Genomic DNA, 24986 nt, shown 5'->3' on the forward strand with positions numbered 1-24986 from the left:
GTGTTAATTTAATCACCTGCAATCATTCTCAGGGTGAATATATAAAGGCCATACTGAGCAACTTTTACCAGTTACCACCAACCTTCTGACCGAAATTGCAATCACAAAAAAAAATCTGTCCCATACAAAATATCAACTCAATGTCAGAGTCAATTATTTTTTTCACGATATCGGGGTTCGTCCCATAGTAAAAGTTGCTTTGACTAAAAAAACACTCTGTTTTATAAATTTAACAAAAATCATTTCATTGGTTTTAATATTTTATTATAAAATAATGTACACAAACATATCAATCAATTATGGTTTATGGTTTAAGATATTTATTTCTCAAAAGATTTATATAAATCACTTACTGAGAAAACAATAATTTTGCTTAAATCTAAATAGGAGAGGGTAGCATGCAAAAACGGTGAACGACTTACGTAATTAGTAAAATATATCAATAAAATGTCCATGAAAAAAAAGAATCATGATAAGTCCGTCAAAGCTAACTTTACACTGAGAATAAAGTGAAGTAATGTCTTTATAAACGTCATATTTTCATAGGAATTAGACATAAATGATGACACTAACACACTTTGCCATTCAAATTGCCATGCACAATTCGCTCGGTCTGATTCTATTTTTTATTTCTTTTTGTTTAACAGAGTGAAGTAAATATTTACGTATTACGTAAATCTTAGATCTTTTAGATCAATAACGTTTTTGTTCACAAACATATCGCATTTTACTGCTGCTCTGTCAAAAAATATGGCACGCTGGTCACTAGTAGAGTTAGCCTCAAATATATAATGACGACCAAAGTGGTCAAATATATCGGAACGCGTAATCTCTTCTTAACAGACCTCTTTATTCTTCCTTCACATCCATTGAGATAATGATTCCATATAGTCATTTAAATAAATATTTCAGTCTTTTCTGTTGTTGTACCTGAAGCAGAAAAAAAAGTAATATACCATATAATTTATAGATAGATACATTTGTCGTTGGGCGGATAGAGTGGAGGCAGATCTCCGTGAGCTCGGCATCGGCGAAAACTGGCGCGAGGCCGCTCTGGGAGCCTACCGCGAAAATCGAAATTCGCAAATTGTTGGGATCTTTCTCTTTTACTCTCAATAAGACGTAATTAGGGTGACAGAAAAAAGAAAGATTTTCGCGGTTATAGCCCTGGACCGAGCAAAGTTGCGTGCTCTTGTGTTGGAGGCCAAGACTTATTTTGGGTCATTGCGCCAGCCAAGTAACTAAGTAAGAACATTAATTAGTAATTGAAAATTACATCTTAGTTTTACATAAAATTCTCAAGATCTGAAGTATATTATAAAAATCGTTATATAATATATAAGTACTAAGAATTTTATCGCAAGTATTAAAATTACCAATGAAATAACCGCTTCTTCAACTTCAACCTCAACTTGAACATTTATTCAGCAAATAGGCCACAAGGGCACTTTTACACGTCAACATGGAATTAGGCAAAAACAAGCACATCAACAATTATAAAATATTATAAATTATAAACATACAATAATTTACCATAAACAATTATAAATCAGACTTAACGCAAACGTACATCACGTCACGAAATCGAATTATTTTACACTAGGGGCTTTGTTTCAAGCATTAAACCTTAATGCAATTTCAATTGTTTTATTAGGGTTCCGTAGCCAAATGGCAAAAAACGGAACCCTTATAGATTCGTCATGTCCGTCTGTCTGTCCGATTATGTCACAGCCACTTTTTTCCGAAACTATAAGAGCTATACTGTTCAAACTTGGTAAGTAGATGTATTCAATGAACCGCATTAAGATGTTTACACAAAAAAAGAAAAAAAAAATTTGGGGGTTCCCCATACTTACAACTGAAACTCAAAAAATCTTTTTTCATCAAACCCATACGTGTGGGGTATCGATGGATAGGTCTTTAAAAATGATATTGAGGTTTCTAATATAATTTTTTTCTAAACTGAATAGTTTGCGCGAGAGACACTTCCAAAGTGGAAAAAAGTGTGTCCCCCCCCCCCCGTAACTTCTAAAATAACAGAATGAAAAATCAAAAAAAAAAATATGATATACATTACCATGCAAACTTCCACCGAAAATTGGTTTGAACCAGATCTAGTAAGTAGTTTTTTTTAATACGTCATAAATGGTGCATGGACTGTGCAATGGACACCCAGAGCAGACGGTGCAGCACATGGTATTCGAGTGCCCCGTCACGAAATACAACGGACCAGCTGAGGATTTTAAACACCTGATAAAAGATGCGAGTATTTATCTGCAGAAATGTAAATTTTGAATTAAGTTTTTTATATATGTATAACCAGTGTGTAAACGCCATACGATAAATAAATAAATAATGGTACGGAACCCTTCATGGGCGAGTCCGACTCGCACTTGGCCGCTTTTTTAACTGTTTTTTTTATCAGTTTACTAAAGGAAAAGTGACCCTGTGGCTCCAGTGGCCGAGACCACCACCGACCTCTTCTCGTCATCTCTCGCCTCGCCTCGGAGGGCGTTCCAGCCTAGGTCACTGGAGGGCTTGGCTACAACTTCTTAAGTATTTATGACACTTGCTCCCGCTTATGCTACCAAAAATATGTATCTATCCTTGTTTATCCATATATATGTATATATTTATGTTCTCATAGTCATAAGGTATAATGAAACATACTATAGTACTTATTTAGATTTTTTTTCGCTTAAAATTTACAGTTTTTTTTGTTTGTTCTCACTGGCCACCTTGAAGTTTCTCTGTTTTGCCTTATGGTTGACCGGTAGAGAATGCCTGTTGGCATTAAGTCCGCCTGTTGTACTCTTTTTTATGTGCACTAAAGTTTAAAATAAATAAATAAATAAAAATAATTATACTACGTACCTGAACCATTTTCAACTTGCTTGTCCAGCTTCGGCTCATTCCATGATTGTAGCTCACTGGTTCCGAACACGATGTAGAAGGTGTTACCCAGCACGTAAAGCAAGGAGGAGAGGTAGAATACATTTCTCCAATGACTTACGTCAGTCTGAAATAAAACATTACCATTTTGAACAGTCAATACTTAATAGTAGATTTTTAACCAAGGGACGAAAGGCACTTATTTCTGTAGAGATAGTTTGGCGCTTGAACGCAGTGAGAACGCGTTTAAACGTACTCGGAATGTAGAATGCTTTAGTGCAGAAACGTATCACTTTTTGCATTTTTCATAGGACAACAATGACCCACTTTCAGAGCATGAGAAATGAAAAATAGTAAGCTGTTAACCTGTCAAAAATTTAAGTATATGTAAAACAATATAATGATCTACTTTTGTACACTATACTCGTATATATAATTATGCTAGTTAGATATAGTTGCTAACCAGTTACTTGCGTTTAAGGTTTATTATTTATTAATTTATTTTAGCATATGGAAAACCAAACAACGCTATAATATATATATATATATATCTACAATAGAATAGAATTACAATAGAATTACAGAGGCAATTACAGGTTCTCACTTATAGAAATATAATAAAATTATAAAAAGTTTTTGCCCAATTTAATTTACACATACAAGTTCCTACAGCATAAGAACAGATCTATATACTTATATGATCCATTTTTACAAAAAATAAATTAAAAAAGAAAAAAATAGTTGAATCCTCTAAGTACATATTCAATAATGCACCGAGCCCTGACCTGCGCCAGAATTATTGTCACCCATGAAGCGTCCAATTAATTTATTTTTTATTACTTCTATGCTATCATTATACATATATGTCGATATCACAATTTATATAAACTTTATTTAAACTCATGCCTGCCCTGCATATGTAACTGTATTATTATGCCTGCGTTTCGTTCACTCACCGCTATGGCATAATTTTCTGAGGAAGTTTAAGTATTATGAAGTTTAGATGTATCTGTGACTCTAAAGTTTGATTTGTAAAGGTAACCTATCTGATTTTTTTTCAGTACTTAACTCTATTAACCTTCGAAAAAAAAACGAAACAGTTAAGTAGTTAGCGTTAAGATGAATGAAGTACCTCGTCTTGTATTAGAACTCCAGCAACTAGCGGTGCGATAAATGATATGAAGTTGGCAGCGCAGTTTGTGATGGATAACATAAAGCCGGCAAAGTTGGGAGCCATGTCCAGAAACGCCAGCTAAAACATAAAAGTATTTTATTCAAAAAATACTGAAAATTTCGCAAAGTTGATTATTGTGGTCATCTTTGTAAAGGTTTCTGTTGATATAAGAAAGTTGAAGTAAAATAAAATGGTAAAAAGTTTCTTAGAACTTGAATTGAATTGAAAACTTTATTTCAGATACACTAGGAATCCATATCTTGGTAAGTAACAGTATAACAAAATAAAAATAATGTTAGTATTACTTAAGGCTAAAACAAAAATTAAAAATAATTTCCTATCCTAACTGCGCAGTCTGGATTGCCCGCAGTCACCGGACATGTAATTTCATTCAGTGTTGCTGGAAGTGGTGGTGCTGGTTATATGCGGAATGCCATTTGACTTCACTAGTTGTTTTTCAGTGGGAGAAAATATTATGATAAGGGGACGGGATTAATAAAACTTAGCTTTTTCTTTAGGTTATTAGTGGATAATCTAATTGTCGTCACTATTGTATGATGCCTGCACTAATTCTTGGGATACGAGTAAAATTAGGTACTGCGCGTTTTGCACGCTGTTTCGCTCAGTAGTAGCAATAAGGTGGGATTACGCTAGTAAGAAGGGGATATTGAAGACATTTACCATAAAGCCTGTGTAGTATCCTGCGTTAAGCCCGACGACAACACACAGCAACCCCACCGCCACGGCGATGTTTCCAGCAGGGACGTAGGCAAAGCCGATCAGGGTCACGGCTGGCACGAGGTATGCTGGAAACAGGAACAAATTTTTTAATGATATTGGAGGCAAACTAGTATACAAATCGCCTGATGGTAATGTAATTACTGTCGCCCACACCTGTTTCATCAGAGGGGTGGCAATTGCGTTGCTGGCTTTTAATTGTGAATACGCCGTTCTTGAAGGTTTATTCCAAAAATAGTTCATTCCACAGTTCAGTTGTAGTTACGAAGCCGGAAGTTTTAGGAGAAACGCACAGTAAAGGATTGCCAGCCATTACCTACGCATTAAGGCAGAATTAATGAATAACTATTCATTAATACTGCCCATCTGGACAAGACGTACAATTATAGGACTTCTGTTTTTGACACTTATTCTTAGGAACCTTAAATTCATTCAGATACCATTAAAATAAATGTTATACATGAAACTAAAAATAGCTTGGAGATAAGACTAAACCTTCTCGTACATAACCTGCCTAATTGAACAAGTTCTATAGCTGCAGATACTATATAGTATAACCGACTCCCCCTGCATAGAAATTTGTTTGCAGGGGGGTCAGTTATCTCTGCAGCTTACCGTACATCAGAGAAGCCCGTATTATTGTGTCCTAAAGAGGCAGATGATGACGAAGAGATCTATTGATTATCTGAGTGGTCTATTGTACACATTGTAAAGTAGGGAAGCACCTTCCTGTACAAAATATTACCTTTGCGGGATCTAGCAAGTATAAAATCGATTACCAAACCGAAGGGAAAGCTGTGTAAATCGTAATGTATAGGCTAAATGCCGTTTTGTTAAAAATATTATCTATGCTGGTATGTAGCCGCCAGCCAGCCTCTGGTCTGGTCTACATGTAAAGTACCCGGGAGACCCGGGTATGTCCTTAAACTACGTCCAAAAGAGAGGTATGGGCAATGTGAATGTCATCTCGCCTTGTGTGGTAGGGCACAGCACAGCAGATGTCATTCCAGATCTAGAGCAGAGCCCAACTGGGGAAGTACCTCCACCTTACAGAAAACCGCAGCTAAATAACACTTGACCCTACTCATAGTGTTGTGTTCCTGCCGGTGAGTAAGGTTGCCAGAGCTCAACGAGGGGGGTGGGGTTAGGGTCGGCAACGCGCATGTAACTCCTCTGGAGTTGCAGGTGTACATAGGCTACGGAGACTGCTTACCATCAGGCAGGCCGTATGCTTGTTTGCCACCGAAGTAGTATAAAAAAAAAAAGTCCGTAGCCAGACGGAAAGTTGTGCAAATCGTAATGTACGAGAGCGCTTACAAAACGCCGTTTTCGGCTAATTACCTATACTGTTGCTGAGTTTCCTTGTAGTAGTTGCTCTGAGCCAGCCCTTGGCTAGTATCAAGTCCGATGCGAGACCAAAGGGAAAGCTTAGCAGGTACATTGTGATGTAGGGGAGCGCCGAGAGAACACCGTTCTGCACAAATAAAACTCATTTTACTCAATCAGTCATTTGGGCATTTGGGTTACAGACATAATATTAAATACCTAAGCTTGATTAGTTAGCTTGATTGAAAATCACATGGCATACCACATATGATACAGTCACTTACACGCCAGCGAACGTCCGTTTTCCTTACCTTCTGGATATTCTAAATATCCCTCTAAAAGTAACTTTAGTCGAAATACTCACTGCTTTAATATTGACTCCAAGCACTTGGCTCATGTAAGAAGGTATCTCCGTCATCAGCGTCCAGAAACCCCAGTTTTGGCAGCAGTTCACTACAATCAGGCTGATGAAGGGCAGCGAACTGAACACCGATTTCCAGGGCACAGGGTATGTCTGGAATAGGAAGATTAAAATTCGCTTAGGTATTAATATTTTATATGTGAGTGGTGGTCAAAAGTAGTGGCTTCAAACCTCGGTTGTGCTGTATAGAGCAAAACAATTATTTCGAAAAATGATAAAAGATGACTAAATATTCGGTGACGGAGGAAAGCCTTGTATCACCGAAAAATATTTTATGAACCAAATTTCTTAAATAGGTAGTTTATAGATGTTGTTTTTTACAGCATTCGTACGGTCACCATAGCCGCAAATGATTTAGAACCGGGTTTCTCGAGTAAATTGATTGATTATCGATTGATATGTTTCGACCTGTTTCGAAAATCATCAACTGGGACAACACCTGAAGCGACATAGTCTACAATTTCAGGTCAACTTAATGATAACCGTAATAAAAATGATGGTAATTTATCTTCTACTTCAACATGAAAGCAATTTAATCAAACTCGATCTTTATCACGTATAATTTAAAACACAATTCACCTTATGACCACCAACATGTCCCAGCGAGCTCTGTATATACATCCTCTCCTCCTCGCTAATCATCTTTGAGCCCTGCGGAGAAGCTGATCCAATGAGGATGTAGACGATCGTCCATATGACCCCACATATGCCGCTGGCGTAGAAGATGGAAGGCCAGCCCCAGTATTCGGTGAGGTATCCGGCTAGCATCAATTGGGCTGCTGTGCCGAATTGAGACCCTGAATGTGTCAAAGGTTTTTTGTCAAAAAAAAACATCGCTGACTTTATTTTTCTTTCAACAGTTATCTCATATTCATCCAGCTAATCTAATAAACTCAAGCACAATTAGGTTGCGTTGTTTTATCACAAAGATTCTATAGTCACGTCCTGTCTATCATCAGATCAACTCGGTGATACCATAAACGTGAAGTTTCAGTTCAAGTCACCCGAACATGCATTGCAAGTTGAATAACACCTTGTTAAAATAACATTGTCTAGTATATAATAAACATTACATTTAAATTGCAACAGCATTGCTGTGGAGCAGGGCTGCCGACTGCATTACAGACTGATTGCTAATTCAGAATACAACCGCTTTACTAATGAATCGTATACCTTTAAACGAGCAAATTCTTGTATATTTATATATATATTTCGGGGATCTCGGAAACGGCTCTAACGATTTCGATGAAATATTCTATATGGAGGTTTTCGGGGCCGAAAAATCGATCTAGCTAGGTCTTATCTCAGGGAAAACGCGCATTTCTGAGTTTTTATATATTTTCCGAGCAAAGCTCGGTTTCCCTGATATTTGTTATTTATACAGCGTAGTAGCAGCGATTGTCGCTATCATTTTCCTTTATAAAATTAATGATGACTTAAACTTTCTAAGTCGGCAAACATTCAGATTTAAACTTTTACGATGTTTACACATTATTAACTCATAGAAACGGGACAACGCCGTCCTCGAAACGTCGGAAGTAAATTTTAAATGACTCGAAACGTCGGAAGGAGATTGACAAAGACATCTAACGTGACTGTGATACTAGCAACGCTGTTGCAGTGGAAATCCAAAGTTAACGTCTAGTTATCTGTACCCCTAGTGTAAATTTAGTCGATAGCGAAACGTGACGTACGCGTTTGCGTTAAGTCTCATTTTGTATGGGTTTTTGAACAGCGCGCCAAGCGGGACGTTTTGGAAAGTCAAAAATCTCATACAAAATGACACTTAACGCAAACGCGTACGTCACGTTTCGCTGTCGAAAATATTTACACTAGGGGTACTGGTTTCATCTTTTATATTACGTGAAAAGTAAGGCCACGGCAATTGCAACATTTGCAACTGTGTAATAAATATATGTATCATGGGTGAATTCTCTTTTATGACGGGCGAAAGTGTGCAATAAACACAAGTGGCTCTAGCTCAGAAATCACTTCTAGTATATTTAGAATAAATTGTTGTACACATAGTTGCAATTCTTCTGGCTGACCTTAACGTCTATTTTAAGAAGAATTCAAGTTTTAAGTTTCAAGTAAGCGTCATCACAGCCAAAGTATTCTCGGAGTATGATTGCATGGGGGATTACAGAATGATTGATCTCTTCAACCTAGTTTTTCTGGCCTAGCGCCAGAGTCCGCTTTCCAACTTAATCTTCTCCACTTTGCTCGGACTTCGGTATTCTCAGGTGTGAGATTATTCTCTTCTATTTCCGCAGAATAATTGATAAATAATAAAAATTTAAAGGTAAAATAAAGTAATGACAATGATGAAAATTTCTTACCCGAATAAATAAATGCCATAAATCGGCCTTTATCTTCCAAAGGCACCCATTTCCCGATGAGGTTGTGAGTGCAAGGGAACAAGAAACCTTGTGTTAGACCCTGTAGTACACGACATGCGCATACTGCCTGCCAGCCACCCTAGAATGAAATGCACACCCATGTTTTTATCTTGATAATCTGATTAACCCTTTGAACGCCACGCCTATCGTGTGTGGCGCTGAAGCATGTACTTTATCGGAATGCACGAAGGTTTATATTGGGATGTTGCCACGCGCGTCAGTTGACGTATTTGGCGGTCAGAGTTAATATTTTTGTTGTGAACAACAAAGGGTTTTTGGTGAGATCTTGGTACGTCTACATCTACTCTCCGAAAAGCCCTAGGAAGACGTGAGAATCCCACAGGTTGTCACCATCATCGTTCCCATCATGCCATCATCGTTGTCAACTTGTCACTAACCTACGGTGATGTCAGGATGGCCTGAACTTTGAACTTACATGATGAGAGAGATAATGGTATTGCATCAATCCAATGCTGTTATAAAGAAATGTTGTCTCGGTCTTCATTATATACATGAGGTAGAACAAAGAATGCATTAGATTTGACTATAGAACTTACGTAAGTAGCAGCAGTAGGCAGAATGAGGGTGATGATGGAGTTGCATCCAATGCTGATGGTAATGAGAATACTGCCTCCAATCTTGTCTGCCAGAAGACTGCCAGGGATCTGCAGCATCACGTAGCCCCAGAAGAATGATGAGAGAATCACGCTCTGCGTTTGCATACTCCAGTCAAATGTCTGAAAGAGAAAAAGAAGGAATGGAAAGATTTGCACGCTTCTGATAAGCTTTGGTAGCTTAGTTAGTTAAGGGCGATAGAACCGTGGTCCGAGTTTAGTCTTTTTAATTATTTTTTTGATCTTCCTTGCAGTTTATCGGCTTGATGTCAGCACGAGAGGTTAAATATCAATTTTGACCCTTGTAAAACAAATAACTACTGTCCAATAGTGACAGGAGAAAACTCAGTACTCCAGTTATTTTATGTTCCGGAAGTATGGCGAATTGGAAATAATTTATAAGAAAGAATGTTTTTAATTTAATGGTTATATATATTATACCTAATTCTATTATTACAAACAAACACGCTGTTGGTTATCGTTTGTCACTTTATGTCAATATGACATTTGTTTTGTTAGAAAGAATTTTTTTTTCTAAATATGTAAAGTTATTTACGTTGTCTGCCGCGGCGTCGGTCAACTTGGTTTTAGCCACGATGAGTCGATGACCATGCTCATGTTGACTCGCATGGCTTAGCCGCTGGCTGACGAACGCGAATAATAACACCTTGCAGGTGTCTGATGCCAAAAGTAAGCACTTAACTTACGTCGTCTGCCGCGGAGTCGGTCATAGCCACGATGGCCATGCTCATGTTGACTCGCATGGCATAGCCGATGACCAACGCAAAGAACATCATCACAGTCTGCAGGTGTCTGATGCCAAAAGCTGCTTCTGAAAGACATGATCATTACGGACTGGAATATTGAACGGTCATATTGAATTCTCATTATTTATGACTATGGATAATAATGGAGAAAATAAGTTGGACGAGGAGAAAGCGAATGAGAAAGTATTGCGAAGTGCTGGAGAGAAGAGGAACCTAATGAGAACCATTAAAATAGATGATACAAAATGAGAGTTCACTTGATAAGACACGATGCTTTTTTTAAAACCACATTTATAGAAGGCTAAATAGAAGCTAGAAGAGAAAGAGTAAAACCACGAGCAAGCTGTCACAACAACTTAAAGAATAAGCCAATATTATGTCTTACCGAAGAACTTGGTCGAGGACCGCGAAAACTGACATGCACTCCGACGACGGCTCTTAAATTATGATGATGACCTATTTCTGTTTCTTAGGTCTTATTTTATGTTTGATCTAATTAAATGAAGTAAACTTAAAAATATTTTCTTACTTGGTTTCTTAGCTTCTTGCATTTTAGCACTTTAATTTCAAACAGAAATTCACTTTTAGACTTAAAAATTCACTTTTACGCACAAAACTCTCAACAACTTGCGAATTTCGATGCGCACTGATTATTTATTATCTTTCTTTAAAATGTAAGAGTAAAGATCAATGTAATCCATACCAATCAGATGTTATCTACGTGGGCTATGTGAAGTGATTTCACTTTGAAGTCGTCTTGCCTTAAATCCAAAACACTTGTAGGTAAATCCATGCAGACGAAAAAGATTAACTTATCTGGGCTATAGTGGCCATTATCAGTCAGTCTCTATGTAGCAATCATCCATACGATGCAATGTATACAGCAGCATCTGTTTGTACAAACCATGACCTAAATAGACACCGCATTATGAAGCGTGTGGGACAAAAACATTTAGGAAAATCGGCTTCGTTTCTGTGGTTTACATTACAAAAAGTAACGATCTGGATTAGTATATTTGTTATTTTATATTAATTTAAACTATATTGCACAATACATGAAGAGTACAAATGGCGGACTTACTGCGAAAAGGCATTCTCTACCAGTCAACCATGAGCTAAACTGAAAGATCTAGTTGGTGCAGGGTCAGAATACAGTTAGAGTAAAATGGAAAAACATTAACACATACATAAATAATATTATACATAAATAAATATATTTATAAATACCTATATATATATGTATATACATAAATATATACAAATTGTGAAACGTCATGAGGACGACCTTAGAACCTTATTATTTTTGTTAGACTTACATCATACAAATTTAAAGAAATAGATGGTTTTATTATGCCAAAAAGGATAAAATACGAAAACAAGGCTTTACAGTCCATTTACGCCCCTATTCGAAGAATGATTAAGACACGTTTAAGATCTTGGAAAGATCTTTGAAAGTTCGATAAGTAAACGACATGTCAAAATTGACGTTTATTTCGATTCCGCTGTGATTCCAATAAGATCTATCTACGATATTTCTAACGTCAAAATGACATTGGTTGCCCGAATCGAGCTGGTTCTGTCAATAATACGACATACAAACGATATCTAAATGAGAACTTATCTAAACCAGTACTTATCGTTATCGTATCTCATTCTTCGAATGGGGCCGTTTATTTGTGATGTCCTCAGGGAAATCGCGTAACCCTGACTCATAATAAAATGTTTTTGACCCGTGTACGATGTCTACTTGTAAAATGCTGCGCCGCGGGGATCACACGTGAGTTACATCTATATAACATTTATTACAATCATTAATAAGCTCGATATCTGCAAATTTTTCGTTTTATAAATGTACTTTAAATTTTATGAATAAACTTTGTATATTCAAATATAATCTTCTGATTGTAATAACAGGTTCTGTATTTGATCCGGATTTGTTATGGATATGTTTTGTCTGTGTCAAAAGAAAAATCCAAATCAAATTCAATATCTCAGATTTCAGTTATTACAGTTAAAATACACCTCATTATTGATTTACACAAGTACCTAATATTAACAAAGTTCTGATTAACAAACAAAATTGATCCTACGTCGGTCTGAAATAAATGGTTGGTCTGAATTTAATTTACATTAAAGTTGCCTTGTATGTTCCATAATGAAGATGATCTGTGGTTTGCACCAACCCTAACCGACGGACGGATTAACTCAGCAAATATTATGGAGACTTCGTCTGGCATAATATTTGTAGCAAATGTAATATTTGTATTATGATAACTTTGGTTTAAAGAGTGAATACTGATGTGCCGATGAAAAGTAACTAAAATTTCCACATTTAAAAATGTCGGAAACATCTCATATTTTTGTGTGATCATAATTTTCCATTTTGTAAATGAAAGATTCCTTAATTTCCTACGAAATTTCCGAGAACTTTACCAATCTTTTTTTAAGCATTCAACAACTTACACAGTGACAGATTTTTATCATATATATCCTTGACATTGTTTAATCCATTTTTAGTTTATATTGATCCTCGATTTTGTATTACCTATTAATATTATTTGATATTTTTGTAAATATTGCCTGTTTTTTATAATATTTGCAGAATGCAGAATGAATTTAGGATTTCTTTTATTTTGGAACACCTTCTCATAACTATGTTCCATGCAAATAAATTCTTTAATCTTGGAAATTTTGGAATCAGACAGCCCTCTAAATTAATTCGAGAAATTAAAGTCGAGAAGGATTATAACGCTGACTAGAATTAACGAACACGATTACACGAGTAATGATGCACCACACTGGCAGTTATATAACTGCCAGTGTAGGACGACATAATGTATTACATTCCTGCTGAGTAGGTAAACATAAAGATTAAGGAATATAACATATAAGCGAGCTGTCGAGGTCGAGGAAGATAGATCTCGGCAGGAAATGGGTTGGAAGGGTGTCGCGGATACACTGTACTCCAAACAGTACCTTGACTCAATATTAATAAGGTACATTATGGAATAGACGAGCGCGTAGTTGATAAGTTGAGATAGACAGATCTGAGAATTTCAAGGAAGACAGAAAATGTAACGAGCAATATAAATCCGGAGAAGGCCTACAAGAAATCTTTGATGCCAAAAAAGAAAATTCAAATTTTAAAAAATCAAAAAATAATTGTGTTTGAAGCAGTATTAGACTTTCTCCTGATATCCATCAAAATATAATATGTACACTGTCTTTCCAATAGCATTTCAGAAATAATCATGTAAGTAGGACATACAAGAAGAAATAATTGTAAATATAAAAGTCGTGTATTGATGTTTTTTGGGATACACCTTAGTCACCAATAATTTAGAACTGGAGATACTTTCTTCAATGCGATGTAGTTAATGTTTTGTGTACGTTTAGACTATTAATGTTATCCGTATTTTAGATATAAAATCGATTGTGGTAAAACCGGTTTCTTTTCTTGGTCTCTGGTCTTCTCCCGTGGCAATTAGTTGAGCGTCAACTCACCCCAGCTATAGTCTAAAAACTATCTAGTTATAACTACATTGTACCTAATATCATTATTGCATTTTTTGTGTCCATGAAAGTTTACGGTATTAGTCTGAGCTAATGTCACACACTTGTCACTACAACTAGGTCAGTTTTTTAAGTTTTTGTCTTCAAAATAATTTGCTCTGAATTGCACCTTGTACATGTATTATTTTCAATCTCAGTATTCTTGTAGTGTCTTTCCTGTTTTTAATGACGTAGTTAAGGTACTGATTTAAATATTTTATTTAGTTTTCTTTTACGACGGATTTAGTAGATACTAAGACCGCTTTGTGGTTTTTGCTTTGGTTTTTGGAGAGAACAGATAAAATATATAGCTAATTTTATTTTATGGAAGGTCAGCACACCCTTTTCAAAGGGAATTTTATATGACGCATAATTAAGTAGGTTGCAGACTTCGAGAGATGATACAATAAAATAAGAGCATGCTGGTTAAACTCATTTATATAAGAGGTACCAATAAATTCTAAAACAGATTGACTACAAATAAGTACATAAATATAATATGATAGGCCAAAAGATTACCACAAGTCAAATGATAATTACAAGCTTTTATTTAACTTGCCCTGTTATTATCTATGTATATATGTTAGCGTGGGTCAAATCTTGGAAGCTATTGTAAATTTGACACGATGGAAACGGATACGGAACGGATTAAGGGGTGTAAACTGTCTTTATAAAGTACTTTCCAAGTATTGTTCCAACTTTATCCGTTACTCCTTTTACATACGGCATAAATCAGGCAGGGTTTGGAGATCTCATTCACATGGAATCCAGTCATTAGTAAAATGTAAGCGAAAACTAATACCGGCAGTCGAAAAATATATAAATGTTTATTTATTTTCACCTCACAAAGGATACATTTAACAATTACTATTAAATAGAGTAAAGGCAAATTCGATTTATAATCTTTGTGAGAGACTGGAGTCTGAACTAGGTGTAAACCTGTAATACAGATCCAGACCCTCACCCCGCAAACTAGGCGTAAAATTTACTCTTAAGAAATAATTTGCAATGTATTAGAATTACATTAGTGAGGTTATCTATCTATACATATAATAAAGCTGAAGGGGGTCGAAAGTCTGTACATGGAAGATATTCGAAAAAAAGTAGGCTGGGGATACCAAGAATCGTTAACAGAACACGTTCCAACAGTTTTTAGAATTTTTGTCTGTTTGTCTGTTTCTCTGTTTGTCTGTTTATTTGACCTCGCATCACGTGAAAACGGCTGAACAGATTTTGATGAAAACTTTACTAATCTGTCGAGAAAATGCCCGGCCAAGCCCCGGCTATAAAAATTCAACCCCCCCTAGAAAGGAAGGGTAGAAGGGGGGGGTAGCCACTACACTCGATTAAGTTAAGTTTGCACCTGAATCTTATGGCGCTACTTAGGAAGGAGGTGCAAACTTTTACAACAAATATGAGCTACGAGTATCGAGTACCCTGCTAAACTAACAGATATGGTGCTGAAATTAAGCAACCGAGGAAGGATTTTGCCAAATTAACTCTAAAGTTAGAAGTGGGGGGTACGGATATCAATTCAATTTCAATTGTGTTGATGTAATAATACAACGAAATTAAACGACAGTAAATTAATTGCCATACATTGCACAGTGCCATCTATTGGGAAACTGAGTAAAAATTTAGTAATCAAGTAAACTAACTAATATTTTAGAAAAAAAACCGACTTCAATGAGTAGACCGGTGAAAGAACGATTATTGTTGATTTTTGATTTCATACAATTAAATTAAAAAGACACAGCGTCCTACGCCTAATTATGTAGAAAAGGAGGTACTTAACATGATTTTTTTTTGCCACTGCACCCACCTTGACACATTTCAGATTTGCCCTATGGTTGACTGGTAAGATACCCGCAATAGGGTATTCGACTGTATTTAAGATAAATTATTTCACACGATGCATGAAATAAAGCACCAGATAATTATTAAAAAAACTAAATAGGATAGAAATATAAAAATGTGTCTTGAAAACCTAACTGCTTGACAAACATGCACAGAGAACAAATTGCCAAACGTGAACTATGCATCGTTGAAGAGTTCCGTTCTGTTCATCATGCACAGTTCCACTTCATCAAATGTCACTTCTACAAATGTAAATACTTGATTTGTTGATGATAATACAAAAATCACTATATATATATGCCTTTCACATTTGAAGAGTTCCCTCGATTCCTCATGGACCCCATCGTCAGAACTCGAACTTGACAAAAATTTGTCTTGAAAATCTAATTTACTTAACAAACACAGCGAAGAGGATAAATCACCAAGCGTGTACTGTGTATCGTTGAAGAGTTCCATTCTGATCATCATCAGCAGTTCCACTTCATCAAATGTCACTTTTTTAAATGTAAATGCTAGATTTGTTAAAGAAAATACAAAAATCATTATATGTATGACTTTCATATTTGAAGAGTTCCCTCGATTCTCCTCCTTTTGAAATCTTGAAGTCGGTTAAAAATGAGTTTACTTACATAGTTAAGTAGTGGCAAAATCAACACATATCAACACGCGTATAACTGCATAATTATTAAAAAAAAATATTTTCTCCGTCATGAATTATACCTAATCGTAATTTTATCGTATCCATATTTATACGTATCGCCTCTTTTAAACTCTCAATAATGGCTGCGAAGGTGGGTACTATGAAAAAAAATATTCTCTGATGTTTGCGGTGTAAATGTCAAACGATTTGGGACTCGCATTTTATACGCGTTAAAATGCCATAAGAACTAAAAACTGAAAATGCCTTTCCGAAAAAAGCGAACCTTTCACGAAAGTCTCGCAACGCATTGATGTTACGAAACTATAGCGACGATCGTGATTTTAGGCGTAGCCACAACTACCAGAGACGTTATGCAGGATCATTTCATCCATTGAAAACCTCATTCGTAGCGTGTACGGAGACCTGAGCCATTCTTGGGTTTGTGAGAGATCTATACTCACGCCCATAGAGGAACGGTCCATGCTCACGCAGAAAAATGAGCAGGCGGAAATCGAAGGTGAACATGCAGTATATAATTCCATTAACACTGTCTTGGATGAAGGCAATGTCACAACATACCCGGTAGAGTACCTTAGTTCCTTAGCTCATTGAGTGCTTCAGGACACCCAGCACACACATTAACCCTGAAAGTTGGAGTTCCAATCATGCTTCTTCGGAATTTGTCGCCTCCGAAGTTATGCAACGGAACCCAGCTAAGTAGTGCAGCTGCAGCGAAACCTCATTGAGGTGCAGATCCTGACGGGGTGCGGCGCCGCAGAAGTCGTGTTCATCCCGCGCATCCCCCTCATCCTGAGCAGTTTCCCGTTCCACTTCAAGCGCCTACAGTTCTCCGTGAGCGTCTGCTTTGCCATGAACATCAATAAGTCGCAGAGGCAGACGCTGCGCGCCGCTGGCGTGGACCTGCGCACGGGCTGCTTCTCGCACGGGCAGCTCTACGTGGCGTGCTCGCGCGTTACCAGCTACACGGAGCTATTAATATTGTAAAATGTCAATGTTATGTAAATATACTATTACATACCTATTTACTCATTAGTATGTAAGATATAATTATATGTATACATTTAGTTGTGCATACATAAACATAACTGTAAACAAAATGTAAATACTCGGCCTCAAGTTTTTGATATCTACAAGTATTCTCCTTTCCTCTAATCCGACTAAACTAATAGGTATTACACCTAAATTCGATAGTGTTCGGAAGTATGGATTTCTATGGGTATATTTCTTACCTTTTCATGCTTAGACTGATTGGTCTGGAGCACCGATTTGGATGATATTTTCCATGGACATGATTTGGATAGGAGCAGTCAAGGACGTAAAAAAAATACAAAAGTGGAACTGTATTGTCCGATATACATCTACTACTTTATGTCGTTTAAATCACGTCAAAAATTTGAATAAGGACGAATTTGAAAAAAATAACAATTGATATTGGAGTGTAGTATTATTAAGTGGTACCTAATTGTAAAATATTTTATCTAGACTACAGTCCTCTAGCGTATCCATCTGTCAACTGTACTTCAAGTTCCACCTCCAGGGGAGAGGCAGAGAAATTAGCGGTGAATGAGCCGGTTACTGACACAGACCGAATACCACGCGGGCGGAGCCGCGGGCACTGCTAGTTATAACTAAAACAACAAATTGGCATAAAAAAAAATGAATATCGTTAGTGTTATGTGTCGGAAGTCGCGGTCATGAACTAGTAACAAATAATAGTCACATACGCCTTATTGTCACTCAAATACAATACTCGGATACCCAATGATAAATCCCTTGTTGTGAGTCAATCGATTTGTCTTCAGAATGCGTCGAAGATATTTGATATATTTCTTCAATATTGCAAATGGCTCCAGTCTGATACACTGCAGTGATGTAAACCCTCCGATATTACATATTTCACTGACAGCAGCATTCGTGTGAGAATAAATCAAATAACTTGAAACAAAGTTACGTTAAGTTACAAATAAGTGGTATATACCTCGCCAAACTCAGCCGTATTATTTATGGCGTAAAAGTAAAATACTTGTAGTCGTACCACAAGTTCGCATTTGACATTGACGTACAGAGCCGGATTTAGGGGAGGGCAACCGTGGCTACAGCCTCGGGGCCTCCACAAAAGAGGGACCCTCACAATAGAGACTTCGGAAAACTTACCATTTAATTTGGAAAATAATTTAGGGCCAGGGAGCCTCCACTCCTTTATTGCCCGAGGCCTCCAGACCTTTAAATCCGGCATTGTTGACGTAAGTGTCTGCATCAACTCGATATCATTCCCTCTCTATCGCACATATATATCAGTGCGAGCGACATGCTAATGCCAACTCGTTGTATATAGCCGTGTAGGAGGCCAATTCCGATTTTCCAATTTGTTGAAATGTTGACTTTGACACCGGTCCCAGTGAAGTTTTCGCGCATCAACAAGCATGGGCGATTAGCAAGGCTGTATAAGCATAATAAAATCAAAATCTCGACTAATTAATAAATCAGAAGCAACCTTTAGGTCACAAATTGTTAATTTTAAACGTAATATTCCCATTCTATGCTCTGAGATTTCCATCTAACGTATTTAACGTTAAAAATTTCTTGGTATAATATGATGAAGTCAATGTGATGAAGGCTACCAAATCTTTCAACCGTTTTCACGAAATTCGTGTTTACAAATTAAGTAATTGTCATGGTCTCAGTTTAAAATGAAAGAGGACGTTTTGATTAAGGTAACGCATCGTTAAAAAATAAAATCTAAAAATGCATCGCTTGCTTGCTTACTATTTACTTCGCGCGTAGTGAATTTGTCGTATGTGGCAAAACGGGTTTAACGGGTTTAAAGTAAAAAAAAAAACAAGAATTAATCGAAAAATCACAACTACAGTACCCCTAGTGTAAATTTAGTCGATAGCGAAACGTGACGTACGCGTTTGCGTTAAGTCTCATTTTGTATGGGTTTTTGAACAGCGCGCCAAGCGGGACGTTTTGGAAAGTCAAAAAGCTCATACAAAATGACACTTAACGCAAACGCGTACGTCACGTTTCGCTGTCGAAAATATTTACACTAGGGGTACTGTACCCCTAGTGTAAATAAATTCGATTTCGAAACGTGACGTACGCGTTTGCGTTTAGTCTCATTTTGTATTGGATTTAGAAAGAGCGCGCCAAGCGGGACGTTTTGGAAACTCAAAATCCTATACAAAATGAGACTTAACGCAAACGCGTTCGTCACGTTATGATGTCGATCAAATTTACACTACGGGTACTTAATTGAAGTGTTTGTTCACACTAATCTACTTGGAACTTTTAAAAGTTTGAATCGGTCCAATTTGCCTGTACAGTCAGCATCAAAAGTAGCGGATCAAATAACGTTTCATAAGTATCATTCTGTAACGTGGTGTCTTTAATATAGAACAACTAATACTGTAAAAGATATACTTTCGAGCGCGAATTTTAACAATTTATCTATATTTGGAAAAGTTATTCTTAATATCAGATACTTTTAGCGCGTTGTTTCATCCGCTAGTTTTGATGCTGACTGTACGATGAAAATGTTTGTTTAAATAGAGGTATGGTAATCCTTTGGACCCGGGTACGTCCTTAAACTACGTCCAAAAGAGAGGTATGGGCAATGTGAATGTCATGTAATCGCGCCTTGTGTGGTAGGGCACAGCACAGCAGATGTCATTCCAGATCTAGAGCAGAGCCCAACTGGGGAAGTAGCTCCACCTTACAGAAAACCGCAGCCAAATAACACTTGACCCTACTCATAGTGTTGTGTTCCTGCCGGTGAGTAAGGTTGCCAGAGCTCAACGAGGGGGATGGGGTTAGGGTCGGCAACGCGCATGTAACTTCTCTAGAGTTGCAGGTGTACATAGGCTACGGAGACTGCTTACCATCAGGCAGGCCGTATGCTTGTTTGCCACCGACGTAGTATAAAAAAAAATTGATATGATTTTCTCTGCTATAAAAGTTAACCAATCGTGTAATAGTAATATATTAGGTATTAGCGCTGGTGGCCTAGCGGTAAGAGCGTGCGACTTGCAATCCGGAGGTCGCGGGTTCAAACCCCGGCTCGTACCAATGAGTTTTTCGGAACTTATGTACGAAATATCATTTGATATTTACCAGTCGCTTTTCGGTGAAGGAAAACATCGTGAGGAAAACGGACTAATCCCAACAAGGCCTAGTTTACCCTCTGGGTTGGAAGGGCAGATGGCAGTCGCTTTCGTAAAAATTAGTGCCTACGCCAAATCTTGGGATTAGTTGTCAAGCGGACCCCAGGCTCTCATGAGCCGTGGCAAAATGCCGGGACAACGCGAGGAAGAAAAGATTAGGTACTAATATTAGAATATGGCTCTGACTGCAAACTAAGTGTAGAACGGTCTTAAAATACTCCTAGCAATAAAAGCGCTATTAATAATAGACGACGAATACGAATTGATTTTATACTACCAGCGCTAAAAATAACGGTATCTATTCGCACCACGTGCAATGACACTAACAGTGCATCTTCATTATTGAAAAGTGATCGATTCAATATAGTCGCTATGTTTATGGGCTCAAAGTCGGCCAATTTTTGAATTTCGAAAATCTGTGGAAACGGCGAAATGCTACTTTTGAAATACGAGCGATAGGCAATGGGAGTTTAGTGGTATTGACCACTCGTTTTCAATTCTATTAGTAGATACAGTGCCCCTAGTGTAAATTTAGTCGATAGCGAAACGTAACGTATGCGTTTGCGTTAAGTCTCATTTTATATGGGTTTTTGAACAGCGCGCCAAGCGGGACGTTTTGGAAAGTCAAAAATCTCATACAAAATGACACCTAACGCAAACGCGTACGTAACGTTTCGCTGTCGAAAATATTTACACTAGGGGTACTGTAGTGGAGATAGTATTGAAGAGAGCCAGACGAAGTCGAGCGCTCAAAATTCAAAAACCGGTCAAGCGCGCGTTCGTTTTACTCGTGCACCGAGGGTTCCGTTCAAACTTTGAATTATCCCGTGTAACTATAAAGGCGAAAACATTTGATCAGAAGTAGGTGGGTGTACTAATTACAGGACATTATTACACAAATTGACTAAGTCCCACAGTAAGCTCAATAAGGCTTGTGTTGAGGGTACTTAGACAACGATCTATATAATATATAAATATTTGGACCCGGGTATGTCCTTAAACTACGTACACAAGAGAGGTATGGGCATTGTGAATGTCATCTCGCTCTGTGTGGTAGGGCACAGCACAGCGGATGTCATTCCAGATCTAGAGCAGAGCCCAACTGGGGAAGTACCTCCACCTTACAGAAAATCGCAGCCAAATAACACTAGACCCTACTCATAGTGTTGTGTTCCTGCCGGTGAGTAAGGTTGCCAGAGCTCAACGAGGGTGGGAGGGGGTTAGGGTCGGCAAAGCGCATGTAACTCCTCTGGAGTTGCAGGCGTACATATGCTACGGATACTGCTTACCATCAGGCAGGCCGTATGCTTGTTTGCCACCGACGTAGTTTAAAAAAAATATATATATATTTATAAATTCTTAAATACATAGAAAACACCCATGACTCAGGAACAAATATCCATGCTCATCACACGAATAAATGCCCTTACCAGGATTTGAACCCGGGACCATCAGCTTCGTAGGCAGGGTCGCTACCCACTAGGCCAAACCGGTCGTCAGTTTAACTCAACTAATTATATTTGTGTACAGCGCCATGTATCGGCAAATGGTCTAACTGATTTGCGCGATATAATGCACGGTATATGTTGGTTTTTCGAAGATAAAACTCTATCATGTGATTCGATTTCAAAGATTCTTCTTTTTCTCAAACTTTTAATGAATGAATGAATGAAAATCATTTATTTCGAGCTAAAAACTCATATAGTGTTAGTACATACAACAATTATTATTTATCTACCTATATATCTAAGTTAGTACAATATAAACAAAACAATAAATACCTAAAACTACTTAACATAATCTATGTCGATGATGCGTTGGACCGTTGGGTTCATGCAGTTGGTTCCAACGCCTCATCAGTGGGCAGTCCACTCTGACGACAAATACGTTTAGGAGACTGTTGGTGCTACCCTGCAACCTATGCAATAGGGATGCCGCTCTTTTACGCATAATAGCGTAAAAGTCATCCGTACGGGCATCGGCGAACATCCCTGATGCTTTAATGCTTTAATGCTTTAATGCTGATGATTTAATGAAATGTTGACATGACTTACTTCAAATTAGGTCCACATATCAGGTGCGATGAGTGAAGATGATATGTAAAGGAATTTCATTTTTTTTTTTTTAAATAGCCTATCTTGTGTCCCACTGCTGGGCAAAGGCCTCCCCTTTTTTCCGCCACTCATCACGGTTTGAAGTATGTTCCCGCCAGTCTCTGCAAAAAGCGTCGAGGTCATCCCGCCATCTCTTTTTTGGTCTGCCTCTGCCCCGGCTAATCTGCGCTATCCATTCGGTAGCCAATTTGGCCCACCGATCCGGGTGCATACGGCAGACGTGTCCTGCCCAACCCCACTTAAGCTTAGCGGCCTTAACACCCACATCTATAATACCAGTTCTGGAGCGCAGTTCGGTGTTCCTAACTCGATCGGTTCTCCGAACTCCTAGTATGCTGCGCTCCATTGCTCGCTGGCAAATCTTGAGGCGGGACTTCTGGGCTTCCGTTAATGACCAAGATTGGGCGCCGTAGGTTAGGATACACAGGACTTCAAAGGGGAATAAAAATTTGATTATTTTTGCACTAAGTACGACGCACGGTTTAGGAGATACAGCCCAATAAAGTTTTTTTTTCAGTCAGTCATGAAATCTTTATAGGGCTGTATCTCCTAAACCATGCATCGTATCGTAAAAATAATTACATTTTTGTTCCCCTTCAATACCCCACGCATTGACCTATCACATTAGGACATGAAACAATCATCATCATCATTCTTTTTTTTTAATTATGTCATTGCAAGTTTGAGAAAAGCACTATACAAATCTCGGCGAGAAACGGGATTGCCGGCCGTATCCGACCACCGACCAACCAATGTCACTTTGACATTACAAATATCATAGATAGATCTTACTGGGATCACAGCGGAACGGAAATAAAGGTCAATTTTGACATGTCGTTCAATTATTGATATTTTAAAGATCTTAAACGTGTCTTCATCATTCTTCGAATCGGGTCGTGAGTATGCCAGATTTCAAATCGATAGCTTAAGTAGTTCTCGAGGCATTTAGCCATGTGACAGACAGATGGATGGACAGAGTCGCACCATAAGGGCTCCTTTTGTACCTTTTTTGGTACGGAACCCTAAAAATCGGCCCCCAGGTCAAAAACATACACATTACTCACACATAACACACATCTCACATTAGCTCATAATTATTTTGTCTGTACTCATTCTCTACGGGTGCCTTCTTCCATACAATCAAATGGGCTGGGGCTAAATTATAGGCACACCCGGTGCAAGTAGCGGACTTCACTTTTTAAAATTTCATCGTGAATGTATTAGGTTTCTTCCTGATGTCTTCACAGAAAGGTTTTTCACAATTAGATATTTTTATTTATTGTTTTTCAGGACCTGATATAAAGTGTTTTTGAAGCTTCGATTTAATTGAAACAACACTAAATCAAGAAACAAATAAAATGAAATTACCTCCAACGTTTTGAACGCGACATTGCGCTTGTAGTCCCGGAGAACTGGCTAAAGTAGTCATCAATATCTTCTATCGCGCGAGTTTTTCGAACTATCCGCACACTTTCTTTATCAACTTGAGTACTAATAATATCAGTAGTTCCTAAGGCTTATGAATTAAATTTTTGAATCCACATATTTCATTCTTATAGATTTTTGTAATTAAATTCGTATTTGTTTATATTGTTGCTGTATGTTGTGAAATAAACAAATCTTAAATCTAAGTGTAACACTAGGCACACAACACTCAAACCACCTTCTAATGTGGAATATTCGTTGACTGCATTTAGGTACTAATGACTGGAACCATTACCATCCATCATTAGTAGAACATTAGTTGGTATGGCCTCAATGTTAGTTTCAACTTATTGGCTATTGCTTCTGCCCGCGACTTTGCGTGAAATAATGATGAAGATTGATAAACACTACTTAGTATCCTTTGTCATCGGCCTAAAACTATCTCCATGACAAATTATCGTTAAAATTATACCTAAAAATTATATTTTAACTTGCCCTAGTTCCTAAGAGCAGGAAGAAATAAAGCATATATTGATCTTTTAGGAAATAGAATATATTGTCTGATGCCGTTTAGTAGTTTTAATGTCTACCGTTCTCCAATTCTTTCTCAATTGCTCAAAGGTTAACTGGAAGAGATTCCGAAAAGGGATAAGTTCGCCTTTGTACAAATGATGTGTTTTTTCCTGTTATATGTTTCGTTCTGTGAAATAAAGTGTTTTACTACTACTACTACTGGAATCTGGGGAACCAAAACTTTCTCGCATGATCTCGTGGCTACCGGGCTAGAACAGCTTTGATTGGCTTTAGGAACAATCGTCCAAAGGGGCGTCGCGTCGCCTGAGACACAAAATAAAAAAATAAACAGAAGGTCCATTCTCGCCGT

General features: G+C 37.6%; 1 protein-coding gene across 4 annotated transcripts; it reads right to left on the reverse strand.

The window, feature by feature from the left end:
- Nucleotides 1-242: 242 nt before the first annotated feature.
- LOC133522510 (putative inorganic phosphate cotransporter) lies at nt 243-24611 on the reverse strand. 4 transcript variants are annotated; one of them, XM_061857868.1, is made up of 11 exons: nt 24047-24611; nt 10272-10396; nt 9508-9687; nt 8891-9029; nt 7131-7348; nt 6495-6644; nt 6146-6278; nt 4748-4872; nt 4025-4144; nt 2875-3019; nt 243-930 (listed from the first exon to the last, which is right to left on the reverse strand). In XM_061857868.1, the coding sequence occupies exons 1-11, from the start codon at nt 24105-24107 to the stop codon at nt 896-898; spliced, it is 1431 nt and encodes a 476-aa protein (XP_061713852.1). In that variant the 5' UTR covers nt 24108-24611; the 3' UTR covers nt 243-895. The 4 variants fall into 4 exon arrangements, with proteins under 4 accessions (XP_061713852.1, XP_061713855.1, XP_061713854.1 ...); XM_061857871.1 differs by lacking the exon at nt 24047-24611 and adding an exon at nt 11035-11324; XM_061857870.1 differs by lacking the exon at nt 24047-24611 and adding an exon at nt 10861-11026 and having other exon boundaries at nt 10272-10390.
- Between the last annotated feature and the right edge of the window lie 375 nt (nt 24612-24986).

This window comes from Cydia pomonella, chromosome 11 (genome assembly GCF_033807575.1).
Source record: "Cydia pomonella isolate Wapato2018A chromosome 11, ilCydPomo1, whole genome shotgun sequence".
Classification (NCBI taxonomy): domain Eukaryota; kingdom Metazoa; phylum Arthropoda; class Insecta; order Lepidoptera; family Tortricidae; genus Cydia; species Cydia pomonella.